This window comes from Oncorhynchus mykiss, chromosome 5, assembly GCF_013265735.2.
Source record: "Oncorhynchus mykiss isolate Arlee chromosome 5, USDA_OmykA_1.1, whole genome shotgun sequence".
Taxonomy (NCBI): Eukaryota; Metazoa; Chordata; class Actinopteri; order Salmoniformes; family Salmonidae; genus Oncorhynchus; species Oncorhynchus mykiss.
Genome location: NC_048569.1, coordinates 22,868,737 through 22,892,405, shown reverse-complemented (window position 1 = coordinate 22,892,405; position 23,669 = coordinate 22,868,737). Strand labels below are relative to the sequence as shown.

Genomic DNA, 23,669 nt, shown 5'->3' with positions numbered 1-23,669 from the left:
TAGAAAAACATTAGCTGACATGGGCTAGTTGATCTGGACAGTTCTGACAAGTTAGTCACTGCATACCTTAGAGATATTTCTAACATGACAAGAGGAACTGATGAGGCACTACCCAATTTCGAAATTGCACCTTATGCATTCTACTATTATAACTTTCAAGAGTAAGTTTAAAGTTTAAAGCAAACCCCTCACACCCCCACCCCACAGTTTGGGAACCACTGAGCTCCAAGACTCCCTGTTCTACCAGGTGATTCACTTTAGAGGGAATGTCAAGTAACACTCCGACTCTCTCCATAGAAGCTCATTTCTGTTTTAAACTTCATCGAAGGCTTCATTTTCAAAGAACAACATTTTCTAGGAGCCTTTTCAGTTGAACAATTATTCCAGTTTATTTTGAAGAGGTCAGCTGAGATTGCAACACCTGGCTGTTGGTGATATTACTGTGGTTGTAAAACAAGACAGCTCTTTCCCAAAGCCGTCACCTTCTTTTGAGGTTTAATGACCATGTGCAAACCAGCTTTTTAGAAGCATTACCGACGTTCCTAAAGCCTTTCTTGGGAGCGTGTTACTGCCGCCCTGCTAATTAGCTTCCCCACAGAAATACTGGCACAAATATGAATGTTCCTACCCCATAATATTCTGAAGGTAAAAAAAAAACTGACCAGTCATAGCCACCAGATTCACAAGGTAATGGATACGCCCCTTCAATAAAAACACTCACTCACTACAGTACCTGTGTATGTCACAGAACCATTGCTTGACCACGACAAGCGCAAAACAGTCAATTCATAGTATTGTAGCGACCCGCACAGACAACTGTGTGTTATGTGTTAGGCTAGTAGGTGGTTGTGTTGTACTTACCAGTAACCAGGGATTGCGGGGTCCGACATGCCAAATAACCTGCTATCTGCCAATCACGGGAATGCCTGGAATGTTCTGATGCTGGGCATCCTGGCGGTTGGCGTGGAGGGGGGTTGGAGCATTGGAAGTGAAAACCAGGTTTAGCCTGTTCTCTCTCTTATGTCTGGCCTTCACAAGTGAAGGTCACTGTTGGCGTGGGCTACGGCCAAACAGTAGCCTGTGTAAAGTTGGGTTAATAAATAAACCGTCAATTCGTAAACTCAATCCTCTGTCTGGACAATTGTTCCTTTATGATCAGGTCAGGTCATTACATTGGTGTCAGAAGTAAAAACATTGATAAAAGTTAGCCAGCTAGCTAGCTGACTTCTGTGGCTAGCTACCGTAGGTGAGAACGGGGTTGAAAATGCTTTGAGAGAATCCGAAAGTGAAGGTGGAGGTAAGGGACGATTATGGCCAAGAAGATGCGTGTGCATGGACGTCGGAGGATCTGGCTGAGGAGATCGCCAGGGCGTCGGAGCCCAGAGGCTGCTTGAGGGAGAACGTTAGAGTGATGGCGGCTGAAGCGGGCATGAGTGCCTCGTCGACTGTGCTTCGCGCTGATTCTGGTGGGCGGACCGAAGGGGTGACGTCGCCAAGGAATCTGGGGCTCAGGATGGAAACAAACATGGCGGCGCCCAGTTCCAGGCTGCGTCCGTATCTGTTAAGACCCTGAAGTATTCCGGTAAAGCGGATTGGGAAGCTTTTCATGCTCAGTTTGAACTGTTAGCTCCTTTTAGGGGGCGAATGAAGAAAGGGCACTGCAGTTGGCTTTATGCCTCACGGATGATGCTCTGGCCTGTTTGATATTGATTAGCCCCGAGGACAGACGTGATTATGGTGCTTTAGTGGGAGCACTGAGGAGGCGCTATGGACAGTGTGTACAGCCCGGGCTGCTGCGCTCCGAACTGAGTTATAGACGCAGGCAGCCTGGAGAGCCTCTACGGGTGCTAGTTAATGACATTGAGAGCCTCTCTCGGCGGGCATATGCTCACATGCCCCCCTGGTCCCGTGGTCTGCTGGGGTTGTAGCCAGCCAGGTCATCTGCGCCAGGATTGCCCCATGTCCCCCAGAGCTCAGGGAAACGGCTCGGGGTCCGCATAGACCGGGTAGTGCGGACCCCTGGTTTTCTATCCCAACCACCTTCTTCTTCAGGAGGAGCCCACCGGCACAGACGGGGAAGCAAGGCTCCACTTGCCCCAGAAGCAGACGAGGGCAAGCGGCTGGACCCTGTTGTTGTGGTGGGCCGGACCTGTGTTGGGGACTTTTGTCATGTCCCTGTCACTGTTGAGGGGGTGCCCTGCTCCGCCCTGATGGACACTGGGTTCACAGTAACCCTGGTGAGGCCAGAGATTGTGCCAGGTTCTACTCAGTGTGAGCCCACAACTATGCAGCTCCGCACAGTCACAGGTGAGCTGGCACCCATGAAAGGGAAGGGAATAATGACTGACAGTAGGGGGCAGGTCTGTGCGTCATCCTGTGTGGGTGGCGGCTGTGCAGGACCCTTGTATCCTGGGGTTAGACTTTCTTAGGTGCACAGGCTGCCAGTTAGACCTAAATGGGGGCACACTGAGCTTCCAGGGAGGGCCAGCAGTCACCATGGTCCCCCTAATGTCACATTCAATCAACCCAACAAACCCTTTACTCCAACAGTTAAAGCAGCAGAGACTCATGGCTGCCCCCCCTCCCCCACATCTGTGTGTTACATTCCCCCAGCTACCTCCACGACACAGCCCTCTGTGAGCCCGGGCCGCGCCCCCCCAGCCCAGCTACCCCAGATGGGAGAGGAGAGGAGAGGACACTGTCTGCAGTGAGGGAGATATGGGGGAGGAACTGTGTTGGTCTTGACTCCGAGCAGCAGGAACGGTTGTGGTAGTTTCTGTTTGAATTCAGAGACAGCTTTGCGCTGAGTTAGGAAGAAGTGGGTCAGACTCATCTGGTGCAGCATGAGATCGACACAGGTGATGCTGGACCCATCAAGATGCGTCCCCGCCGTATCCCGCTGGCACGCCAGGAGGAGGCAGACAAGGCTGTTTTGGAGACTTCATCGAGCCCTCAGACAGCCCCCCGCCAGTCGTCATGGTTCCTAAGAAGTGGGGCAAGCTGAGGTTCTGTGCAGACTACAAGTAGCTGAATGAGGTAACCAGGAAGGACTCATACCCCATACCACGTATCGATGAGTCACTGAGCCTGGTTAGGGGGTCCTCCTGGTTCTCCTCACTAGACCTCCGCAGTGGCTACTGGCAGTTGCCCCTCTCCCAAGAGGCCAGAGCCAAAACCGTGTTCTCCACTAACAGAGGACACTGGCAGTTGCCCCTCTCCCCAGAGGCCAGAGCCAAAACTGTGTTCTCCACTAACAGAGGACACTGGCAGTTCAAGGTCCTGTGCAACGCTCCAGCTACTTTTGAGCGTTTGATGGACAGGGTGCTGGATGGCATCCCCCGACAGCAGTGTCTGGTATACCTCGATGACATCCTGGCCCATGGCAGCTCCTTCCAGTCAGCCCTGGGGGCGCTACGGCGTGTGCTGGAGAGGGTGGCTGCCGCAGGTCTGAAGCTCTAACCGAGAAGTGCCACTTCATGGAGGAGAGAGGTGTCCTTCTTGGGCCACTGAGTGGGGAAGGAGGGGCATCAGCACCATGGCGGACAAGTTGGGGGCTGTCCGAGACTGGCCCACCCCCACCGACCAGCGTCAGCTGAAGAGCTTCCTGGGCCTGGCCTTGTACTACAGGAGGTTTGTCATGCGTCGCTGCTCCCCTGAACCGCCTGCTGCCGAAGGACAAGGCTTTCACTTAGACAGTGGAGTGTGAGGAAGCGTTCAACACCCTCAAACGTGCACTGATCGAGGCCCCCGAGCTCGCCCCCCCCTGACCTCACCTTGCCCTTTATCCTGGACACAGACGCGAGCAATGTGGGCATGGGTGGGGTACTGGCCCAGGTGGGGCCAGAGGGGGAGAGAGTGGTGGTGTACTTCACCAAAACATTTGACAAACATGAGCGCCGCTACTGTGTCACCCGGCGGAAGCTCTTGGCTGTTGTGGCTTCCGTCAAACACTTCAAGTACTACCTGGGTGGCATGCCCTTTACTGTAAGGACTGACCACTCTGCTCTCCAGTGGCTCATGTCGATCAGGCTCGCTGGTTGGAGGAGCTTCATCCGTATGACTTCACAGTGGTGCACAGGGCAGGGGCACGCCACTCCAATGCCATGTCCCTGTACTGCAGATGGCTGCAGCAACTGAGCGGAGAGAGGAACGGGAGAGAGAGCTGAGTGCAGAGGAGAGGGTCTGTGCCACAGTGTGTCGGGCGAGCGGGTCTGTCTGCTGTGAGCTGCAGACTGTCGACGTGGCTGAATGGGGGCAGCAGCAGGGACGGGACACAGACCTACAGCCAGTGCTACAGTGGGTAGAGGCGCAGGTGAGGCCACCATGGGAAGAGGTGACAGCGCTCTCACTCGCGACCAAAGGGTTGTGGTCAAAGTTTGAGAGACTGCGGCTGGCTGATGGTGTGTTACAGGGCGCATGGAAGGAGTCGGCTACGGGAGAGGAGAGGTGGCAGGTGGTGGTCCCAAAAGCATTGCGGGAGGCTGTGCTTCAGAGTACTCATGAGGGGGTGGGGACAGGACACTTTGGGGTCACAAGATCACTGCGCCGCCTCAGTCAGGGCTTTTACTGGGGGCAGCACAAGAGGGATGTGGAGAACTTTTGTCGCCACTGTGACAACTGCACAGCGAGAAAGGGCCCCCCAGGCCGCTCTCATGCTCAGCTCCAACAGTTCCCAGTGGGGGCTCCCATGGAGAGGGTGGGAGTGGATGTAGTTGGGCCGTTCCCCACCACAGACAGTGGAAACCACTGGGTGCTCACGGCCATGGACTATTTCACAAAATGGCCCGAGGCCTATGCTCTGCCTGACCAGGAGGCAGAGACCATCGTCGACGCCCTGACAGCGGGGATGTTCAGCAGGTTTGTAGCTGCAGAGTCCATCCACAGCGACCAAGGCAGAAACTTTGAGTCCCGTGTGTTTGCCACCATGTGTGAGAGGCTGGGTATGCACAAGACCCGCACTACTCCTCTCCATCCTCAAAGTGATGGCCTTGTGGAGCGCTTCAACAAAACGCTTGGGCAGCAGCTGGCCATCGTCTCTTCCAAACACCAGCGTGACTGGGACAAGCACCTGCCTATGGTCCTCATGGCATGCCGCTCCACTGCCCAAGACTACACCTCCTGCACGCCTGCCCTCCTCATGCTGGGGAGAGAGATCCTCACCCCTGCGGAGATGGTGTTTGGTCAGCCCCTGGATAGCCCTAATGTTCTCCTGGGGCCGGAGTATGCCCGGAGACTCCAGGACTGCCTGGAGACAGCCCACACCTTCGGCAGAGAGCAGCTGGTGAATGCAGGTGTGAGGCAGAAGAGGAACTATGACGTGCACACCCGGGGAAGGCACTTTGTGGCTGGGTTGCTGGTCTGGGTCTACAGCCCCCTAAGGAAAAAAGGCAGATGCCCTAAGTTGGAAAGTCACTGGGTGGGACCCTGCAGCGTCCTGGAGAGGGTAGGGGAGGTTGTTTACCGGGTGCAGCTTCCTCCCAGGGGGAGAAAGGTGACACTGCACCGGGACAGGTTAGCCCCATACAGAGGGGCCTCTTCTCCCCAAACCCCAGGGACCCCCACAATTCCCCTCTCTGGCAATGACATTCTCCATGCACCCACCCCCAGGTGCCGCAGACAAGGCTCCGGACAGCCCACTCCCCTTGTGTCACCGCGTGGTTCCCCAGAGCCACGGACTGTATTTCCAATTCCCACGTCCTTGTCCCCCATATCCCTGCCTTCATCCCCTGGTTCCCAGAGGGGCACTCTGCGACCATCACGGCCACGCAAGCAAAGGAGACCTCCGAGTCACTTCAGAGACTTTGTTTGTTCCCAATTGGACGAGGGACTTTGGTGGGGGGGCTGTGTAGCGTCCCGCACAGACAGCTGTGTGTTAGGCTAGTAGGTGGTTGTGTTGTACCCAGTGTTTGCGGGGTCCGACATGCCAATCAACCTGCTAATCACGGGAATGCCTGGAATGTTCTGATGCCGGGCATCCTGGCGGTTGGCGGAGTGGCGTGGAGGGGGGTTGGGCAGGAGGATGGAGCATTGGAAGTGAAGACCAGGTTTAGCCTTTGTTCTCTCTCTTATGTCTGGCCTTCACAAGAGAAGGTCACGGTTGGCTTGTGGGTTATCCTTCATTTATTTGGCGTGGGCTACGGCCAAACAGTAGCCTGTGTGAAGTTGGGTTAATAAACCGTCAATTCGTAAACTCAAGCCTCAGTTTGGACAATTGTTCCTTTATGATCTAGTCAGGTCATTACAGTATTGCACAACTTTATATATATCCATACACTACACCACAGTTTTAATAAGAGACACCCATAAAACTGTACACATAAATTATTTTATGGCATAACCTCTGTTACAGCAAACTGACTACTAACAAGTATTCATGGGTTGCATGTTTAGTCACAATCTTGTTTTGAACGTTAGTTTTGGACTGATTCCCAACAGCATTCTACTCAAATGCATTGTCAATGAGTGTTGATAAAAGAGTTTATCAAAAGTGCATTACAATCACAAATCAAAAAAGGAAGAAAGGAAAAGCATGTAATTTTGATGTCACGGGATTGACTTTAGCTAGCTAAAACTGAGGGAGGTCACCGGATTTTAGCTAGCTAACATTAGCATTGCTAGCTATTTGACAAACTTTGCTAGCTAATAACATTACAATCTGTCTAAAGTCAATTTGATGATATGATAATGCTGGAAAAGTTGTTCCCTACTAAATATTTGAATACTTCAGCTAAGTCATTGTATGTCCAGGCACTATAGTTTAATTTAGACTAAACAGTAGTTAGCATTGGTCCAGAATGACTGTGCTTATCACAACTTTACCATGGGCGCCAACCACTATGTTGCTGCCGATAAAGGGCGGCTAGAGAACTTTCATAATAATGTCATACTGCGACTGAGTGACGGAGGTGCAACCTATTGCTACTGGTCCCTAGCCAGACAAACAATGATTTGTGGGGCGAAAGTCCGACGTGTGTCAACTGCGCTCTCGCTCTCTCTCTATACACACAGACACACACCATGGCCCCTGCAGCCACCACAGCTGTTTGTCCCCACAGATCAGACTGGTAATGGCCTGCAGGAACTAGTTGTGACGGGGAACGGCAGAAGTCAACAACTGGGGTTATCTGCTGAGTTGCAACTGTTCCACACCAGACACTGGCTCAAATACAGTGCATTCAGAAAGAATTCAGACCCTTTGACTTACCACATTTTGTTATGTTACAGCCTTATTCTAAAATGGATTCAATTCCCCCCCCCTCCCCCTCAATCTACACACAATACCCCATAATAATGATAATGACAAAGCAAAAACTGTTTTTTAGAAATATTTGCAAATGTATAAAAAAAATCTAACTGAAATAATAATTATTCAGAACCTTTACTCAGTACTTTGGCAGCGATTACTGCCTTGAGTCTTCTTGGGTATGACACTACAAGCCTGGCACACCTGTATTTGGGGAGTTTCTCTCATTCTTCTCTGCAGATCCTCTCAAACGCTATCAGGTTGGATGGGGAGTGTCACTGCACAGCCATTTTCAGGTCTCTCCAGAGATGTTAGCTCGGGTTCAAGTCCAGATTCTGGCTGGGCCACTCAAGGACATTGAGACTTGTCCCGAAGCCACTCCTGCATTGTCTTGGCTGTGTCCTTAGGGTTGTTGTCCTGTTGGAAGGTGAACATTCAACCCAATCGGAGGTCCTGAGAGATCTGGAGCAGATTTTTTATCAAGGACCTCTCTCCGTCCATCTTTCCCTTGATCCTGATTAGTCTCCCAATCCCTGCCGCTTAAAAACATCCCACAGCATGATGCTGCCACCACAATGATTCATCGTAGGGATGGTATTGGCCAGGTGATAAGTGGTGCCTGGTTTCCTCCAAACGTGACGCTTGGCATTCAGGCCAAAGAGTTCAATGTTGGTTTCATCAGACCAGAGAATCTTGTTTCTCATGGTCTGAGAGTCTTTAGGTGCCTTTTGGCAAACTCCAAGCGGGCGGTCATGTGCCTTTTACTGAGGAGTGGCTTCCATCCGGCCACTCTACCATAAAGGCCTGATTGGTGGAGTGCTGCAGAGATGGTTGTCCTTCTGGAAGGTTCTCCCACCTCCAGAGGATCTCTGGAGCTCAGTCAGAGTGACCATGTCCATGGATCTTCTCCCACGATTGCTCAGTTTGACCAGGCGGCCAGATCTAGCAAGAGTCTTGGTGGTTACAAACGTCTTCCATTTAAGAATGATGGAGGCCACTGTGTTCTTGTGGACCTTCAATGCTGCATACATTTTTTTGGTACCCTTCCCTAGATCTGTGTCTCAACACAATCCTGTCTCTGAGCTCTACAGACAATTCCGTCGACCTCATGGCTTGGTTTTTGCTCTGACATGCACTGTCAACTGTGGGTATATAGACAGGTGTGTGCCTTTCCAAATCATATACAATCAATTGAATTTACCACAGGTGGAGTCCACGTTGTAGAAACATCTCAAGGGTGATCAAACAGGATGCACCGGAGCTCGATTTTGAGTCTCATAGCAAAGGGTCTGAATAATTATGCAAATAAGGTATTTGTTTTTATACATTTGCAAACATTTCTAAAAAGCTGTTTTTGCTTTGTCATTATGGGGTATTGTGTGTAGGTTGATGAGGATTTCATATATATATTTTTTTACCCATTTAGAATAAGGCTGTAACGTAACAAAATGTGGAAAAAGTCAAGGGGTTTGAATACTTTTGGAATGCACTGTACATAAATACTTAAACTACATGTAGGGTCTGATATAATCGCTCATTTTAGATTCTGCTTTCTCGCTCTCAAATTGGGCAGTTTGGCTGATTTGAACATCAGCGTTGTTTACATTTTCCAGCTCAGAGGGACGTACGTACTCTACTTTTAAATGTTGCCTTGCACCAATTCTGTAGAATACAGCTAGTTGGGCCAGGGCAGAGCTTCTGAAGGAGTCAGAGTAGACAGCACACATGTTTACAAGCTCCCTGTAGGAGGACACACACAGGGCCATTCACAGACCCTCCCAGGAATAACCTCTTAGGAATTACCTCTAATGAATGGACTCATTGGAAGTGGGGCTTTGTCTGACACAGGCTCAGCCATGTCCAGAGTACAACCACCTCCACACCTCTAACTAACTAGTTAATTTCCCTCCCTCGCTTATATTTATGAGCACCAGTGATAACCTAAATAGTTTCTGAAGGCCAGAGACTCTGATAAACAAGGTTTCTCTCTTTCTCGTTGAGACACTGTCCTTTCACTGGGGGTCTCAGTGTCCTGTGCACCTTTAGTAGGTCACAGGGCCAACTTTTGAAACCGATCCTTCAGTGGGAGTCACATTCCAAGAACCACAACCCTTTACCTTACTCTGGGGGTTCTCATTGGTCAAGGTGCCAAACAGTGATGGGGTGTAGCATTAAGAAGGTAGGGTTGGAGAAGGGGAGGTAGAGATGGAATGGGTGAATGTAGTAGTGAAACAAGGAGGGAGGAAAGGGGCGAGTTTGAGACAGTGGAAGGAGAGAAGGAATAGGGTGAGTGTGGGACTATAATTTGTGTGTTAATTGTGTATTGTATTTGTGAGACATTCTACTGCACTGTTGGAGCTACTGCAGAAACATAAGCATTTCACTGCACCTGCTATAACGCCTGCAAATATGTGTACGCAACCAATAAACTGATTAGATTTTTTGTTTTATTTTAGAAGGTGGGGGGGATGGAATGGAATTAGTGTGGGAGTAGAGGGAGGGAGCAAATGAGAGACTGGTGTTTGTGAGGAATGCTACAGCGGTACTTCAGGATCTGCTTTCACATGGAGTTATTTCTGCACACCATAGCGCCAGCAAGCATAAATCACGTATCCTACCCTGCATGTCGAGGGGTGAACCCCCAAATCCCACCACACACACAACTCACCCACCCACTAAAGGAGAGAGAGTAGTTTGACCTGAGGGTTAGAGAGTTGTATTGTAATGAAATATATAAACTTCCCAATGATATCCTCCTCCTCCTCCCAGGGTTATTCCCACAAATATGAACAAAGCTCACAAAATGTCCAAAACTCAACCACAAATCAGTGGGCCTATTCCAAAGTAGAATAATGAAGTTGAGAGATTTAGCTCCAAAGTAAAGGAGTGAGTTTAATGGGTGTAGTAGCTACCGTTTATGAGTACAACCAAGGATGTTCTGATAAAAAAAAGAAGCCCACAAAACCAAAACTGGACACATAAGACTCTCAAACTGCAGGTTGTGTATGTGTTCGTGTCTGCAAAGTGCAAACACAGCAACTGACACAATCACCACAAACTCCCCCTACCCGGCCTGTGTGTGCTGTACGTGCACTGTTCTATTTTTACTGGACCATATGGAGACAATAGTCATTACTGCATTGGTCAAACACTATAAATCTACAGTGTCCAGTGGGGTTTCAAACAACAGTAGCTTCAACGACAAGGTTTTCGATTAAATCCCTCAGCTGCGCTATGGGACGTTTCCATTGTACCCCTGACAAAGTGGCTTTCATTTGTCCCCAGCAGCTTTATGTGCAGCTATACATTTCTCTCTCCATGTTGATTGTATGCAAAGTGTAATGTATAGGACAAGGCTGTGAGTCTCTCACCAGCCGTGACTTATGCAATAACACACATCGACGGGCAGTATATCTGCAGATCCCCTATAGGAAGTGTTATTTCTACCAAGCCCTCGTTATCCTCTGTAGCTCAGTTGGTAGAGCATGGTGTTTGCAGCACCAGGATAGTATGTTCGATTCCTGGGACTACCCGTACGCAAAATGTATGCACGCATGACTGTAAATGGCATTTGGTTAAAAGCATCTGCTAAATGGCATATATTATACATTATATTAATATTATAGCCTAATTCATCCTGTGTACCAAAACAATACATATCTGTTTTTTTGCCTGACTGGACAATGTTGTAACTGCTGTGAATCAACTACGTGTCAAGCACTAGACAACATTTTGGTAGTTACAGGCAGCAGGTAGCCTAGGGGTTAAGAGAGTTGGGCCAGTAACTGAAACGTTGCTGGGTTGAATCCCCAAGCAGACTAGGTGAGGCACTTTACCCTAATAGCTCTGGATAAGAGTGTCTAATAAATTACTTAAATGTAGTTACAGCTTGTTACATTACACCAACTGAGGAAATCAAGTTGAGTTGACAAAACATGAGTCAAATTCTAAGATAGCTGACTGTTATTCAAAGATGATGATTTTTTATTTTTATTGTAATAAAACAATTTCTACCCCTTTTTCTCCCCAATTGGTAGTTACAGTCTTGTCTCATCGCTGCAATTCCCATACGGACTCGGGAGAGGCGAAGGTCGAGAGCCGTGCATCCTCCGAAACACGACCCTGCCAAGCCGCACTGCTTCTTGACACACTGCTCGCTTAACCCGGAAACCACCCGCGACACAGTCCGGGATCGAACCCGGATCTGCAGTGCCTTAGGCCGCTGTGCCACTCGGAAAGCCCAGTCAGCAACGGTTTGACTGTTGTACATAGGTGATGTTAACACAAGGTTGTCACATGAGTGGACCCAAACTGCAAATTCATGAACTTAAAGAAAACAAGAGTTTGCAGAGAAAAAGCACATGGAAACCCAAGCATCACTAAGGAATCAGAAAATGTTTGTTCTTCAAGATTTAAAAAATCTGTCAGCAAAGTGTTAAAATGTCTGCTGAAGAGGTGTCCTTCAGCTGCTGCTCTGTGATTGGCTAAAAACCTGTTGGCCTGTTTGGATAAACTGATGAGGGAACGGAGGTCCAGGGGCCATAATATTAATGGGTTTAGCAAAGCTAGAACAAAGCAAAGTAAACCTACAACGTGCCCCTCTCCTCCTCCTCCAGCGACCCATAAAGGAGGGAGAGAGCAAACTTCAGGCAGCTGCAAAATTAATCAGTTATGCAAGGAGGTATGATAGTGGTGACAAAACCATTCCAACTAAATCCTCCCAGAACTGGTATGACCCAGTTCAAACCATGTGACCCAGTTTCTCCTGAACTCAGAATGTCGTGTATAGGGTCAAATGTCCCTAAGATAGCAGCCTTGGAATAAGAGCAGTTCAGACAAGAGTCAGAAAGACTGAAAGAGGCTCAGCACTGGGCCAAATCAAACAAGAACTACAACTGAACTCACCCCTAAAGTATTTAGTTTCCTCAACTGGGGTCCTAAGATCTAATTTGTCTGTGCCGAGTGTGCTCTTTACTGTAGACTATACCCAATTCTAATTTTACTACGGCCATCTCTTTTGTCTGTCTACAAGCAGTAAAAAAATACAAATAAGTCCGTGGCTGAACTGAAAATGAATTAATTTTATTTTAATTTTACCTTTATTTAACTAGGCAAGTCAGTTAAGAACTAATTCTTATTTTCAATGACGGGAAGTGGGTTAACTGCTTTGTTCAGGGGCAGAAGGAGAGAGGAGAGACTGGTTTGATTGACTTGAGAGACATGGGGTCCTGCATTTTAACCAACCCAAACTGGTAAACCAGGTCTGTGGGTTTAGTTTCTGAATACCTAGAGAGGAGCTAGAGGTGTTAACTTCCCCAGCTCACCCACCCAGACTGTTCTGTGTTATACAGACAATCTGACTCACCCCAACTCGTTTAGAAGTTGTTGTTCAAGCCTTTTGGCCGGCTCTAATCATAGTTTCTCAATGTTTGCCAGTGAGATTTCAATCTGACCCAAAAGCTGTGAATAACAGGACTGTGTTGCCGAATGGACAAAATGCTTGAGTCAGTTTTAAACATTAGAAACTCATCTATAGCCCTAAATGACCTCTACATGCTGATATATCTACAAGATACTACAGTGCATGATGCAATGTATTGATACAATTTATCTAGAAGTCAACAGTCAATGCATTTTCTGTAGTATGGTCACTAATGTTAGTTTGGACATACAAACTTGTGCAAGGGCCAATCAATCATGATTTGCAGCACAAACACACAATAACATAGAGCCTGGACCCAACTACATCAACGCTCATCTGGCTCTCTGGCAGACCAAGTTCTAGCAGGAAGCTAAGCCTCCCAGTTTGCCAGATGTTCTTGTTTCTATTCTCCATGTATGCAGCAAGAAGTACATGTTGTGCATGTATTCCTGCATGCAATTGTATGTACCAGTGATGACCCATTCCATTCCAGCCATTACAATGAGCCTGTCGACATATTCTGCTCTCCTCTAGCCTCCATTGGGGTTTACATAGAGACAGATATTTTGCCACTGACAAATATTCGACCACTGACCTGTGGCGTTGACTATGCGGTTAGCTCTGATGGTCCCGTGTGGGGTCTGGACATCCCACTTCCCATCACTGGTGGGTGTGAGGCCAGAGACCAGGGCTGGGTTGTAGATCTGGGCTCCATACATACGGGCCCCTGCAGCCAGAGCCATGGTTAGGGAGTAGGGGTCAATATGGCCGTCTCCTGGGTTATATAGACCCGCTAGCACCTGGGGGAGGTGGATATAAAGTGTTACTGTCATGTCGTTGTCTACTGGTTCAAACAAACGTTCTTGGTCAATGACAACTTTAAAGATACATTATGGAAGTTTTGTTTCCCTCAAGAGCCCCCGCAGAGGGAAAAGTTGTGTAAAGCCTCTTTAAATCATTAGAGTATATCCACTAGGCTCTTAGGTCATGACATGAAACTGAGATCACAATGATGTCTATTAGCCTGGTCCCAGATCTGTTTGTGCCGTCTTGCCAACTCCTATGGGCATTGTCATACCAATGACCAATGGAGTTGGCAAGACAGTGCAAACATATCTGGGACCCAGGCTACATGTCTATGGCGCATGAGAATGCGTTCCCCCGGTCCAGACCAGAACAATAGATATAGAGCCATGGTTATAGATCAGTGGTGGCTGGTGGCACTTTAAATGGAGAGGACAGGTTCATAGTAATGGCTGGAATGGAATAAATGGAATGGTATCAAACACCTGGTTTTCCATGTGTTTGGTACCATTCCATTAACTCCATTCCATCCATTATTATCAGCTGTCCTCCCCTCATTAGCCTCCTCTGACAGATATATATATTTTTGGTTCAGGTCCAGACCTTGTCCATGTTGAGCAGGGGGAAGAGCTCCTTGATCTTCTCAGGGGTGATGAGCCACTGAGGCGTGGGGTGCCAGTGGGTTCTTGCCATCTGGTACTTCAGCTCATCCACTCTGACTGGGGTGGAGGCAATACGGATACTGCCTGGCTGGTGGAAACCCACCGCCTATAGACGCATGGATAAAATGTGTGAAACATGCATACATAGTGGGTATCATAAGTATTCACCCCCCTTTTCCCCCACATTTTGTTGTGTGACAAAGTGATATACAAATTAATTGTATTGTGATTTGTTGTCATTGAGCTACACAAAGAACTAATTCAATTAATAAAAATGTAATAACTAAAATAGTTATTGCAAAAGTATTCACCCCATTTGTTTAGACAAGCCTAAAATAGTTCTAGAGTCAAATTTGGCTAAACAATTCTCATAATAAGTAGCATGTCAACCCCTGTTATTTCACACTAATAACAGGGGTTGGCATAATTCCTCTGTCCCCCATTCATACGACAACATATGTAAGGTCCCTCAGGCAAGTATTGAATTTCAAGTACAGATTCAACTAAAGACCTGTGAGATTTTCGAAAGACTCATAGTAAAAGGGCAGTGATTGGTAGATTGGTAACAATAACAAAATAGACATTTAATTCATCTTTAAGCAGGTTCAAGTTAATAATTATGCTGTGGATTATGTATTAAACCCCCCCAGACACATCAAAGATGCAGTCATCCTTCTGAACTGAGCTGCAGGAGGGGAATGAAACTGCTCATGGATGTCACCATGATGCCATTGCTAATTTTAAAACAGCTCAATGGCTGTGAACGAAAGAAAACTGAGGATGGATCAACATTGTATTTACGCCACAATAACGACCTCAAAAGTAGAATAAAAAAATATACAGAATACAAATATTGCAAAACATGCATTCTGTATGCAAAGCCTTATGTTTGGGGCAAGTCCAACACACACTGAGTTACTGCCTCCTTGTTTTCAAGGATGGTGGCAGCTGCATCATGGTACGGGTATGGTTGACATTGGCAAACAGAATGTTTCACAATAAAAATAAATGGGACAGAGCTAAGCACAGACAAGATCCTAGAGGAAAATCTGCTTCAGTCTGCTTTACACCAGACACTGGAAGAGGAATTCACCTTTCAGCAGGACAATAACCTACAACACAAGGTCAAATTGACACTGGAGTTGCTTACCAACAAGACAGTGAATGTTCCTGCGTGGCCAAGCTACAGATGACTTAAATCTGCTACAAAATCTATGCCAAGACTTGAAAATTACCGTCTAGCCAACATCTAGAATCATTTTTTAAAAACTAAATGGGCAAATATTGCACAATCCAGATGTGCAAAGCTCTTAGAGACTTACCCAAGAAGAATCACAGCTGTAACTGCTACAAAAGGAGTTAACATGTATTGACTCAGGGGAGTGAATTCATGTCTAATCAAGGCATAGTAACGTTTATATTCTTCCAATTTCACAATACCGACTATTCTTTGTCATCAATGACAACAACAACAAAAAAAAATCACAATTATATTAATTTCAATCCCACTTTGTAACAAAAATTTTAAAATCCAAGGGGGGTGAATACTTTGATACCCACTGTACATCAATTCACTCATACAGACAGACATTATATAATCTGTTGTGCTGTGGTTGACATATAGTATACCTGTCCTGTCTCGGCCTCCAGACTCTCATACAGCTTGATGCTGTGGTAATGGACCTTCTTCAGGTTGATACCAGGGTGGTAGTACGTGGTCAAACCAGCCTGGAACAGACAATAAACATGGACACTTAGAAGAGGAGGCATGGTCATGTAAATGGAAACACTGACAACACTTGATCTACTGTATTGACCCTGCAGGTTTGCAAAGAAATGATTTGAAAGTGCATCTCATAAAATAATAGTAATACATATTTCAACAACCTCATGTTATCTCCATTGACTTTAACTACATTACACAACCAGGGCATGCAGTTCACAAGTTCCTAACATAGATACATAGAATGAGAAGTTTGATAAGTCTACTAGGAAAGTTGGCCCCTTGACATTAAGGGCAGCATATTTACTATGTAGAGTAACCTATATGGGATAGGGTTGGTTGGAAGGGGGTCATAGAGAAGCAGTATTAGGTCATCAGATCCTTGGCAGACCCACATAGGCCTGGTTCTTTGACAGCAGCTGTCTGACAGCTACCATAACTTAGATCTTCTTACATGCCTCCATCTACTTCTTGGGAATCTCCCTCTGCTGAGTGGACTATCTGATATCTTGTAGTACCGTAGTATCTTCGGTCGGGTTTTTCCTGTTAACTGTAAGTCGCTCTGGATAAGATGACTCAATGACAAAATGTAAATATCTTCAGTGTGGTCTCAATGTATTATTTCCGTGTTGAATCTCTCTGACCTTTATCTTTTCCCCTGACAGTTCCTTCTAATAGTGGGTGTGTGTAATAACTCCTTAACTTATTCAAATGTTGGGGAACATAAACTCCCATGCCTTGCTAACTTATGTATTAGTAGAAGACCGTCTCAGGTCGAAACAGGTGTCAGACCATCAATAAATGGGCGAGTTCATTTGCATGCCCCGGGTGGGTGGAGATTTCACTTAAGGGGCACAGGGTCTTGCAAAACGAACTCGCCCAATACGTTTGTGTGCCCCCCTGACTGACAAACAAAACAAGACTCTATCCATGAGCCCCTTGAGCCAACTGTTGCGCCCAGACAGTTCTGTCTTCCCTCATACGGTTAAGATAAGGTTTTGGGACAGGTAAGCTGATCCTAGATCTGTTTTAGTTTTTGTTGACCTACAGCGTGCCAGGTGGATCCAGCAGTCAGTTCAGACTTCTCCAGCAGGACCACATCCTTCTGTCCAGCCTTGGCCAGGTGATAGGCCAGACTGACTCCAACACAGCCCCCTCCAATGATCACCGTCTCAGCCACGTCCTTCCACCTCTTCCCCAGGACCATAGTGCTGTCCCTAAGAGGGGGAAGAGAGGAGTGAGATGAAAGAAGGAGACAGTGAGATTGAAATGTGAAAAAAATGTATTAATTGATTTGAATGCATTTGAATCTATTTTAATACAGGTAAAGATGTGTAGAGTAGTCATGTGACTTCTATGAAGCAGAAGAGATTATTGTGAAGAAAATCAACCCTGACCAGTTCTGACCTGACATTACACCCCTGGAAGGAAATGCAACACATGCTGCCATGAGATCACTCAAACAGCCTGGCACATTATTAACGTCAATTGTAGATATTAGCGCGTCAGAATAATATCATGGTCTGTTCAGCAGGGAAGTCATGTGCATTATGCAAATTGAATTAAAACGGTTGGGTTGTGGGCAGACCCATAATAACATTACGCTATCAAAAAGCCCCTTAAAGCCTACCGGACACCTCTGTGGTCTCCTCCAACTGTCCCAAACGTGAAATCTGTAAACTTACTGTCGGATACAAGAAAGCTGAAAGGGTAACATGAGTTGTTTACTACAAGGCAAAAAGTGCACGAGGGGGCTTACCCATTTCCCACATGTTTCTGCGAAGTGTAGCTTATTGTACGCAGTGGAATACAGACAATAGCGCGATATGCGGCAAAATCTCTCCGGATGTGAGTATTAATTGCGTTAAAAAACCTAGACATGGTTTAACTAATTAAAATATCTATTAAAACACAAAGCACACCAGAACCACCTCTGCCTAATTCCCCACCGCAATTTACTGCAGGCCTTCTATACCAAAGCACTATTTTGTTGGCTGAACACGCCCTCGTTCGCGCAGAGCGCCAGTCAATTTAGGCACAGTGAAACTTGGTGCGTTCAAAACAACTGGGAACTCAGGTAAAAACGAGCTCAGAGTGGGAAAAATCGTGACATCAGTGATCTTCAGGTCGGAGAAATTGGAGCTCTAGGATCTGGCCTTATGACTATCTTGGTTGAAGATCGATCTGGCCTTAATCGCCATGTACTCGTATAATCTCCACCGGCACTCCACGGGACTGGCCACTCCGCAGAGCCTGGTTCCTGCCTCTTCCCAAGTTCCTGCCTCTTCCCAAGTTCCTGCCTCTTCCCAAGTTCCTGCCCTTTCCCAAGTTCCTGCCTCTTCTCAAGTTCCTGCCTTTTCTCAAATTCCTGCCTCTTCTCATGTTCCTGCCTCTTCTCAAGTTCCTGCCTTTCTTGGGAGTTTTTCCTAGCCACTGCTTCTACATCTGCATCGCTTGTTCTTTGGGGTTTTAGGTTGGGTAAAAATGGCTTTATAAAATATATTGATTGATTGATTGACTTATTGATAGCATGATGCTCGAGTTTCCAACTTGTAATTCCGATTTGGATGCCCGTTTAAAACAATTTTTCCTAGTCGGAGTTTCTTTTCGAGTTCCAAGTTGTTTTGAACGCACCAACTGTGTCCAGACCCTCCCAGTCTAAAACTCGCTGAAAGGTTAACTCTTTAGATATCATAGGTCAGGCTGTGCCTCACGGAATCTAGGGAATAGAAGGGCCCCAGCGTATAACACAAAAGATAATATACAAATAAATTAATAATACACACAAAATGGATAAGCACTGTTGATATTGATGATATTTAGCCCAATAGACCCTTTACAAAATCTTGTTTTTGTGACAAGATCTATCTATGTCATTGTCATCTAATGGCAGTGTAGACAGACAATGCTTGCATAACTTGAGTCGACATCAACTGCCCATAGAGCATTGGCCAGGCACAATCTCACCTAGTGTAACCTATGTGAAATGGCTAGCTAGTTAGCGGTGGTGCGCGCTAATAGCGTTTCAATCGGTGACTTCTCTTGATCTGAGACCTTGAAGTAGTTGTTCCCCTTGATCTGCAAGGGCCACGTTCTTTTGTGGTGCGATGGGTAACGATGCTTCGTGGGTGTCAGTTGTCTATGTGTGCAGAGGGTCCCTGGTTCAAGCCCAAGTAGGGGCAAGGAGAGGGACGGAATCTATACTGTTACACTAGCCTACACAATACACATTAACCAGGGCCAGTGATGTGTAATGACACAATATGGGTAAAGCTACTCTGAGCAACACACTGGATAAGAAAACTATTAGGACAAGACTAGAATATTGAATTGCTTTGTGGGTGACATTCACAGTAGGCTATGGACATTTAAACAAAATCTCTATATATTTAACCAGGCAAGTCAGTTAAGAACAACTTCTTAGTTACAATGACAGCCTAACCCAGACAACGCTGGGCCAATTGTGTGCCGCCTTATGGGACTCCCAATAGAGCCTGGAATCGAACCAGGGTCTGTAGCACTGAGATGCAGTGCCTTGCGCCACTGTGCCACTCAGGAGTTAATACTCCCACTCAATTGGTGTAGCACATTTCACAAGGGCTCCTGGATTGACACAGGAGGTTATGTGCTGTTTTTATCAGTCCCTGCTGGTCTGATGTATTGGATCCAGTCTGAACAGGCCACGGAGGGACATAGAGTTGCATCCCAAATTTGACGAGAGCTCAACAGGGAGCCATTTGGGACACACACAGACTTACAGTATCATCTAATATTATATAATTATAACCCCTATAAACCCCCTGGAACAGCTGACCTGCATTCAGGTTGTATCTGTTGATGAATGTTATTGGAACTATTGTTAAAAAACAGGGAGTTTAACCATAACTTAACCATATGTTTCTAAGTGTGTGTGTGCACGTGCGTGTGTATGTGTGTATCCACACATGCATTTGTTTGTGCGACTGCACATGTGTGTGTGTCATAACCATTGTTGACAGACAGGGGAACAGGGGATTGGAGATTTGGTCAAGACAATAAATTAGTGGACTTCTGTCAACACTGCGCAGCAGACCTGGGATAACTATAAGTTTACCTATGCTTTGTGGAAAGTAAAACACAACTTTGGGGGGGGTGGGAACTGACTGTTACTTTGGAGGTGCTTAACTATTTGAATACACATTCCAAAAAAGTACTACTTTTAAAAACTATTTGAGTCCAGATCTCACAAAAGAACTACTTATCAAAACTATTTTAACACAGATCTGAGAAAGTAACTACTTTAAAAAAAAAGTGTGAATACATATCTCAGGAATTGACAACTTTTTTAGAATCTATTGTATTGACTGCCTTTAACTAATGTCAGGGTTGTATCTGCAACTGCATGTTGAAGATATAAATAGAACCAATACACTCTTAGAAAAAAGGGTTCCAAAAGGGTATTTCGGCTGTCCCCATAGAATAACCCTTTTTGGTTCCAGGTAGAACCCTTTTTGGTTCCCTACATGGAACCCAAATTGGTTCTACCTAAAACCCAAAGGGTTCTACCTAGTATTTTAAAGGGTTCTACGCAGAGTTCTCCTATGGGGACAGCTGGAGATCCATTTTAGGTTTTAGATTTTTTTCTAAGATTGTAGAACACAATGTCATATTCTATTCCAATCTACTGTTACTGACAGTCATATTTTATTTACACAAACAAGTCTATTCGATCATTCTTTAAATGTCCATTCTCCTGAATGTCCATTGTCTCAGGTGTACATAATCACGTCAAACAAAAATCTATTATATTTTGTACAGATATGTATAAATATATTGTGATGCTCAACTACTGTATGACTTTTTCAGCATGCCACTGAAAAGGTTAAAAGCTACAATACCTTTTATGATACCTGAAACATTGGATACTTAGCAAAAACAGGTAACACTTTTTGGAGGTATTTATAAACTATTTCTAAGGCATTTACAAACAGTATGCTCACCATTTATTAATCATTACTCCCACATGTTGTAAATGTTAGTAAGGTAGTTATTCACACATGTATATACACTGAGTATTAGTAATATTAGTAATATTAGTGCTTTGGGTGGTGGACCATTCTTGATACACACAGGAAATATATGAGCTTAAAAAACCCAGCACCGTTGCAGTTCTTTACACGAACCGATGCTCCTGGCACCTACCACCATACCCCGTTCAAAGGAACTAAAATCATTTGTCTTCCCATTCACCCTCTGAATGTCACTCCTACACAATCCATGTCCCAATTGTCTCAAGGCTTAAAAATCCTTCTCAGCCCAGTACATCACTGGGGCCGAGCCCCCTGCCATCCAAGACCTCTATATTAGGCGGTGTCAGAGGAAGGCCCAAAAAATGTCCAAAGATCCTGGCCACCCAAGCCATGTTCATTCTGCTACCCTCTGCAAACGGTTGGACCAACAGGCTCCAAGACAGCATTTACGCCCAGGCCATAAGATTGCTAAATAGCCAGACTGCTAGTCAATTAATGGTACCCAAACTACCTGCACTGACTCTATCTTACACTGACCCTACGCACACTCACTAGACTATATATACAAACCATATACACACTCACTCACACACACTACATTGACAAGCCCACACAAAACTCACATACATTCACATACACTACATACGCACACACACAACACACACATGCAGACCAACACAACACAAACACACATCCATACACATTACACACACACACACTCACTTTTATCATCTGCTGCTACTCTGTTCTATATTTTACTATTATTATTATCTATCCTGATGCGTAGTCACTTTAACCTGCATTCATGTACATAGAGTATCTACCTCAAATACCTTGTACCCCTGCACATTGATCTGGTACTGGTACTCACTGTACTGTATCTCCATTCCTGTGTATTTTATTTTATTGCTCTTGTGTTACTATTTCATTTTCATCTTTAAACTCTGCATTGTTGGGAAGAGCTCGTAAGCAAGCAATTCACGATAAAGTCTACACCAGTTGTATTTTGCGCTTTAGATTTGATTTAATTGAAGTTGATTTAACAAGTAACATCAATAAGGGATCATAGCTTTCACCTGGATCCACCTGGTTAGTCTAGTATGTCATGGAAGGAGCATGTTTTGTACACTCAGTGTATTTCCTTAAAGAAGCCTGTAGCATAAAGCCTAAAACACACAACCAAATGCAATACAAGGGGAGTGTGTGCATACGTGCTTGTGTGCATGCAAGCATGTGCTTGCGTGTGTGTGCTTGTGTAAGCATACAACTGTAAGTGACAACATACAACACCCCCACTATGAAACCTGCCAGGCCACCACCTTGGGTTATAATGATTTACCCAACGTACCACAAACCCCCAAACCCTAAACTATAAGTGCTTGTAAACTAACTATCTGTGCTTGTAAACTATAATCGTAAAGTACATATATGCTTCAAAACTAGAACTATATGTAAAGTGCCTCTATAAAGAACAGCTTTGCCTGTAGGTTTTTTGCATCTTATATAACTGTGATGGGCTCCAGTGATTCGCTAACGGGCTCTATATTGCTGTAGATCAGTTATGGTGTAGGCCTACTGTTGTGCTGAGTTCTTTTATTAGGCCCAAAATGTTCCTTCCCCATCCCCTCTGCTTCCCATGGACAAACACACACACACACATGCAGCTGCATGATGACCTAGTCTCTCATTCATCACTCCTGCCACAGACCCCTTGGCTAATGGTGATTTCAAGACAACTGGGAACTCTGAAAAAAAACGAGGTCAAATCATGAGGTCAGAAGTCAGAGCTCTAGAAAGATGCCAGAGTTGCATCCATAGCTCGGTCTATGAATTTGAGATTGGTTAAATTTCTCCAGCCCATCCCTCATACTTTTACCGAAACAGGGACGAGAAAACATTTTGTTATTGTTTTAAGTGCTGATTGCCACTTTAAATACTTATATACTGTATATATATACAGTGCCTTGCGAAAGTATTCGGCCCCCTTGAACTTTGCGACCTTTTGCCACATTTCAGGCTTCAAACATAAAGATATAAAACTGTATTTTTTTGTGAAGAATCAACAACAAGTGGGACTCAATCATGAAGTGGAACGACATTTATTGGATATTTCAAACTTTTTTAACAAATCAAAAACTTAAAAATTGGGCGTGCAAAATTATTCAGCCCCCTTAAGTTAATACTTTGTAGCGCCACCTTTTGCTGCGATTACAGCTGTAAGTCGCTTGGGGTATGTCTCTATCAGTTTTGCACATCGAGAGACTGAAATGTTTCCCCATTCCTCCTTGCAAAACAGCTCGAGCTCAGTGAGGTTGGATGGAGAGCATTTGTGAACAGCTGTTTTCAGTTCTTTCCATAGATTCTCGATTGGATTTAGGTCTGGACTTTGACTTGGCCATTCTAACACCTGGATATGTTTAATTTTGAACCATTCCATTGTAGATTTTGCTTTATGTTTTGGATCATTGTCTTGTTGGAAGACAAATCTCCGTCCCAGTCTCAGGTCTTTTGCAGACTCCATCAGGTTTTCTTCCAGAATGGTCCTGTATTTGGCTCCATCCATCTTCCCATCAATTTTAACCATCTTCCCTGTCCCTGCTGAAGAAAACAGGCCCGAACCATGATGCTGCCACCACCATGTTTGACAGTGGGGATGGTGTGTTCAGCTGTGTTGCTTTTACGCCAAACATAACGTTTTGCATTGTTGCCAAAAAGTTCAATTTTGGTTTCATCTGACCAGAGCACCTTTTTCCACATGTTTGGTGTGTCTCCCAGGTGGCTTGTGGCAAGACACTTTTTATGGATA

General features: G+C 45.7%; 1 protein-coding gene across 1 annotated transcript in view; it reads right to left on the bottom strand.

The window, feature by feature from the left end:
- Positions 1–18,236, bottom strand: part of dmgdh (dimethylglycine dehydrogenase) — a 29,266-nt gene extending 11,030 nt beyond the window's left edge. The window contains exons 1-5 of the mRNA XM_021602137.2: positions 17,614–18,236; positions 16,903–17,071; positions 15,761–15,859; positions 14,073–14,237; positions 13,261–13,465 (exon numbers count right to left, since the gene is read on the bottom strand). Of these exons, the coding sequence (XP_021457812.2) occupies positions 13,261–13,465; positions 14,073–14,237; positions 15,761–15,859; positions 16,903–17,071; positions 17,614–17,735 (760 nt within the window). The 5' untranslated portion in view covers positions 17,736–18,236. The remainder of the gene's footprint in view (positions 1–13,260; positions 13,466–14,072; positions 14,238–15,760; positions 15,860–16,902; positions 17,072–17,613) is intronic.
- Between the last annotated feature and the right edge of the window lie 5,433 nt (positions 18,237–23,669).